This window comes from Epinephelus moara, chromosome 18, assembly GCF_006386435.1.
Source record: "Epinephelus moara isolate mb chromosome 18, YSFRI_EMoa_1.0, whole genome shotgun sequence".
NCBI classification, from domain to species: domain Eukaryota; kingdom Metazoa; phylum Chordata; class Actinopteri; order Perciformes; family Serranidae; genus Epinephelus; species Epinephelus moara.
Genome location: NC_065523.1, coordinates 15,624,770 through 15,630,769, shown reverse-complemented (window position 1 = coordinate 15,630,769; position 6,000 = coordinate 15,624,770). Strand labels below are relative to the sequence as shown.

The 6,000-nt window shown below is 40.0% G+C and overlaps 1 protein-coding gene across 1 annotated transcript; it reads right to left on the bottom strand.

Annotated features, from left to right (window-relative positions):
* Positions 1-660: 660 nt before the first annotated feature.
* Positions 661-4,733, bottom strand: rpl19 (ribosomal protein L19). Its single transcript, XM_050069597.1, has 6 exons — positions 4,706-4,733; positions 4,223-4,329; positions 3,208-3,330; positions 2,818-2,938; positions 1,921-2,031; positions 661-854 (listed from the first exon to the last, which is right to left on the bottom strand). The coding sequence occupies exons 1-6, from the start codon at positions 4,708-4,710 to the stop codon at positions 731-733; spliced, it is 591 nt and encodes a 196-aa protein (XP_049925554.1). The 5' UTR covers positions 4,711-4,733; the 3' UTR covers positions 661-730.
* Positions 4,734-6,000: the final 1,267 nt, after the last annotated feature.

Sequence of the window (6,000 nt, the reverse complement as noted above, 5' to 3'; positions counted from 1 at the left end):
AACAGGGCTACAACTGTTATTTTACACTAAGAATGTATCAAATGACAATGTGAAAGGGGTCATAGTGATTAATTTAGAGAATTATCACCTGAATCTGCAGCTCCCCTCGGCTTAAAAGAGCTTTGTAGTGAGTTCAGCTGCCTAGCCCATAAATGTTTCATTTTCAGCCACTGCAGGCGGCCGTTACCAGCAAAAAACTCTGAAAGCCAGCTGTACTCTATCTGCTCTATCAGTAACTAGCTGGTGAACATAGTGGAGCATTTAGCAGCTTAAGAGCCTGATAGTTCCCTCAGGAGTCTGTAGAGAGCAAACAGAGGGTGAATATTGGACTTGTATTCAACAGATGAAATGAATGCCTATGATGCTTTTTCTCATCTTTATAAGCTATAAATTAACTACCACTAAATTAAATTATCTTAAAAAGGGTAAAAACTTGAGTTCATTAGACGAATAATGGAAACAGTAATGCACATTTGAACCCTGCTGTAGAGCCAACGGGAGACAAATGAAAAATTCATCAGGCTTAGACAGGTTAGTCTGAAATTCATTCATATTTGGCTTTTAGTTGTCTTGTGATCACCACAGGTGTTAGCCCCACTGATTTTATTCCTGCTGATCAGATATTTACTTCATGAGGAAAAAAGTACAGGAGATCATCAGTGTCTTTATGTACACTTTTATTGTCGGCACTTGACAGGTTGTAATGTCAGGCAGGATTGACAGAGCTGGATTACTTCTTGGTCTCCTCCTCCTTGGACAAGGTCTTGATGATCTCCTCCTTCTTGGCCTGGAGACGCTCCTCTCTGCGCTTGCGGGCCTCCTTTGTCTTGGAGCGACGAGCCTCGGCCTGATCACTGTGGGGCAGGCAGAGCGATATAACAAGTGTCTTTTAATACATTCTTAAACATCACCTGATTACAACGTCTTAAAAAGTAAATTCAGTACTTGTGAATTGGTTTTAATTTATGTGGTAATGACTGTTCGGTTAGCTTTGGTTTTAGTGAACCAGGGAAATGCTAAACTTTAAATATTAATTCTTCTATTTATCGCTGTTTAAAGGTTTTTATAGTGTGCATCCCCAAAATGCTTCAGTTCACTAAGACAAAACTCGGTGCAGAGTAAGAGGGATGACTATTCAAGAATTGCGATTACTGGATATATTTTTCACTTCTAAAGTGTGCCTTCATGTTAAGGCCCTGACACACCAAGCCAACAGCTTGCCGTTGGTCAAAGTTAGGCCGTCAGTGAGCGTCTGCCACCCTCAAGGACCCTTTTTACACAGATTCAGCTTGTAAAATCGGCACTGGCACAGCAGAGCCCATCAGTGAATGAAATCTGACTGGCAGATCGGCGCAGCGCACAAGAAGAGAAACGGAGGTGAGATATGTAAACAAATAGCTAAAGTCGAGAGAGTGAGATCGAAACAAACTTGTTAAATCAGGTAAGATTGTTTTTCTTTAGCCACTGAGCTCAAGCAAAAACATTTTGCTAGGATTTGTGTTCCTGTTGACTGGCACAGAGTAAATATGCTCCGTTCTTTCAACATTGGATTGTGTTGTTGATGTGCTAACTAGCATCAAGATGGTGTTCCTTCCTTTTCCTTGACTTTTACAGACGTATGACATCTGCTGGTATGAAGGGGTATGTCCTCTCAAGCATGCACAGAACACGCGCTTGTTGGCCATGTGTTTGGTGTGTTCATGAGCAATTTTTTGGCCGAGACACGCAACGTGGGGCGACAAAGCAGGGGATTCTCGTCACCACTAGTGCTCCAACGTTGGTTTAGTGTGTCTGAGCCTTTATGGCCCTATTTGCCTCAAAGAATGGCGTCTAATTCCAACACCTTCTCAGGATAAATGCAGCTCAAACAGCCTTAATGTAAAGCTGAACAAGAGAACTGAAGTGCGGTTTGTGACTTACGCCAGGAGCTTCTTGCGAGCCTTGTCTGCCTTCAGTTTGTGAATGTGTTCCATAAGAATGCGCTTATTCTTAAACACATTACCCTTGGCCCTCAGGTAGAGGCTGTGGTACCTAAGGGACAGAAGGGGGGGGGGGGCAAATCATTACCAGAATACATTAAGTGCTTTCAATTCAGAGGTGCCACATCTTTGAAGCGTGCATGTGTGTAATACCAGCATTGTCAACAAACTTCACTGAGTTCAATTTATGATGACACATATCTTCAGAGATCTGGTCACTGTATAATAAGCCATGTATCACAACTTGAAATAAACCAGTATTAAAAACAGTACACCTTTCACAATGTAGGTCTGCCAAATGTAAGACAAAGTGTGTAAGATTTAGGGGAATATATTAGCAGAAATAGAATATGATCATTATGTTTCCTTAGTGTCTAACCACTGGAGGAAAACAATCTTTGTGTTTTCGATACATTAGAATGAGCCCTTTATGTCTACATAGGGAGCAGGTCCTCATCTATGCAATGGCCAGAATGGACAAATCAAACACTGACTCTAGATAGGGCCATTCACGTTTTTGCATTGGCCACCATAATTAGCAGCCCCTGAAACTGCTTTACTGAGTGTTTGCACTCATTTAAGTCACCTGGTTCATTTTCTTAGAAGAGGAGGAGGAGGCCTCTGGGAATTTCACTCCCAGTAAAACCCCCTGAACAAAGTGGGAGAAGTTTCAGCAGGTTGCAATCTGCAATCCTCACTGCTAGATGCCATTAAACTCCACTAAATCTTACACACTGGACCTTTAAGTATATAAAACAATTAATTTCTTTTTTATTAAAATATGGGTATAGCACATCGACAGAAGCACAAACAACTAGTGAAGATATCCTGAACCTACATGTGCCTGTCAATCTTCTTGGCCTCCCTATAGCGACGCAGCAGACGACGCAAAATCCTCATGCGGCGCATCCAGGACAACTTCTCTGGCATACGGGCGTTGGCTGTACCCTTTCTCTTACCTGGAAAACAGATTAATAAGGCATGTCAACTTTACTTCTTCATCCAGACTATGAGATAATGTGCACAATTCAATCACTACACAAGACTGGTTACTCAATATTTGAAAACACTGCACTGTTTATCCTGTTTTTACATTTCAATAGTGAACTGGATCAATTCAAAATCTGTGATAAGTTTACTCATTCAAAAATGTTGTCTGCGCTGTAATGTAGCCATCATTACACAACAATTTTCCTCTAGGACGGAAAACTTGTTGGTTTGAACTTACCGACTCCCATGTGTCTTCCCTTGCGACGTGCCAGCGTGTTCTTGCGGCAACGGGCCCGGGAGTGGACCGTAACAGGTTTGCGAATGATAAGACCATCCTTCACAAGTTTCCGGATCTGCTGGCCTGATGACAGAAGGAAGAAAGTAAGCTACAGGGATGCAACAGATTCATCAGACTGCAAAAGATAGGCACCCATAAACCGACAAAGAGAAATTATCATCAGCAATGTGGACGCAGCTTTTACGACCTAATAACATTGAGAAATTACTAATTCCATGCATCTAATTCAATATCGCAAAGAAAATATTATGTTTATTTGTTGCCCGGCTCTTTGTTTTGTCTTTTGTGGTTTGGCTTTATCTCTATTTTTTTTTCAACCTGGAGTAATTGCTCTTATGTGGTATCTTTTTATTTTATTTTTTCAGTTAGTTTTATTTCATTTTTGTCCTTGTTTTATTGCTCTTATTTTGTTCTTTTTGGTGTTTTATCTGTATTTATTTATATCGATATTTTGCAAGAATATAAAAACATCACTACTGATATTGGCTATCAGCCAAACTGTTATTTTGAATAGCAGTATCGGTCCAGAATTTCCAAAACTGATGCATCCCTAACAGAAACCCTGCGCTACAAACTGGGAATGTGGACTTTAATAGGCATGAGCATTTGCTTACAATGTAGAAATTTTAGACTCCAGCAAATTCACCATTATCAGGGTATATCATCTTGACTCTGCTGCTTCAATTCGCAACAGTATTTTTTAACTCTCTCTCAGAGGACCCCAAGATTGAGCTTGAACAAATAGCCATTAACAGGTTTCTACCTTGACATCTCCTGATTGAATGAGCTCGTATGTAAACTCAACAGTCAACGTGTTTCTCAGCATCACTATTACTGACACGCTGATGCACGTATGCCAAAGATTTAGATATACATCTACTCAGAGTTGCCACATCATTATATCAGTAAATGGTTAAGATATAATGCCGACTGCTACACTTGTTGCACTACTCACGGGAGTTGGCGTTGGCGATCTCGTTGGTCTCGTTAGGGTCCAACCAGACCTTCTTCTTGCCGCAGCGCAGGACGCTGGAGGCCAGCCTCTTCTGGAGCCTGAGCATGCTGCAGGACACACACGACCCAGGTTAAACACCTTACAATTAAAGTAACAACTTATACTGGTGTATCAAACATAGTGCCACATTGCTGACACGTTTCATAGTGTTGTAACAATGCCTCAGTGGCTAAGTGGCCGTTAGCCGCACAGCTAACATTAGCTATACAGCCAGCCGGGTTGACAACATGGCTTCTCCGTGGGCTACATCGTGTTACACAAAGCCACGTAAAAATATGTGTTTCTGATTTGGGAATTAGATTTAATCTTTGTGTAACGGTAGAGTAGACACTCATGTGTCTTACTGACAAAATATGGGTTCAAGAAGTGTGCATTTAAACAGTAAAATGATGACTTTTATTGTACCATCGGCGGTGGTCCTACCTCATGGCTGCTACTTCAATTGGAAAAGGAAGGTTGGAGAGACGGACTGGAAGCTACCATTATAGAGGAGAGTCCATCTCTGAGCACGAAATACCTCGGTGTAAGCCTAGACCAAAACTGACATTATTAATAGCGTGGACATTTCTCTTCGGCGATATTTACGCGTATACAAAGATATAAATTGATACATATGTAGGCAACCCTAAGTATATTTTAAAAGTTTAAATCGCTGCACCCCCATCGTGAAACACTTGGTACTGTCCAGTGGTTTTTGCAATGCATTGTGGGTGCAGTGAGTGCATTCTGCTGTTTGAACTCATGAGGGCGGTGTTGAGAGCAGAAACGCCACTGATGACAGACTCCACTCAAAAACCAAACTAGATTGTGATGTTTTTAGCAATATTAATATTATGTTTAACACCTAGGACGTGAATAAAGACAATGCGGGCAGTGGGGTTGCACTGGGGGCCCTTAGGGTGGGGGCCCTCCGACAACAGAGAGGGCGGAGAACAGGCCCTTGCAAGTGATTGAGAAATTAAATACATATATTTTACCACCGCAGATATACGCCTGCATTAAAAGCACTCACGGAAAATTATAAATAGTGCTTTTTGCTATTAATGCTCTAGAAAGGCAACTATCTCCATCATGGTTTTCTTTTTTTTAAAACAGTCAATCTATAACAAAATTACATTAACTATAAAAACTATAAATAAACTGTTTAAATTCTATTCAATTAAATGAATATTTCCTTCTTTTAATGTAATTTTTTTAAATATGCAATGATGATTAGCCCACTGAGTAATAACCTATATATGCTAATAACATCTTAATATCTTACATTTGTGCACTGTTAATATTATTTAATAATAAAAACACTATATTCAATATTATAATACCCACCAAATAATAACAGTTAACTATTATAGTGTAGTTTATGTGTGTTTGCTTTCTTAAATCATGGTTGAATTTAGCTGCTGTTTCTCTATTATTCTCGAAAATGATTGTGCGAACCACATTCTGCATTACACCAAACTAATGAGTGTGAAATGCCTTCAAGACTGACAAAACATTACCTCACTGTATCTCATGTAATGCCAAATATATTTGTGGTTTGTCTCCTGGCTGTTTGTCATTTAATTTCTGTGTGTATGTTTTTATCTATTCTGAAGTCAAATCGTGACACAGGGTACCTCTATCATAAAATTCAGGAACAAGAAAGAGAGGCAAGAAAGAAGAACATTTTGAGTTCCTGAAATATTGTACAAAACCAAAGTATCTTCATACAACCTAAA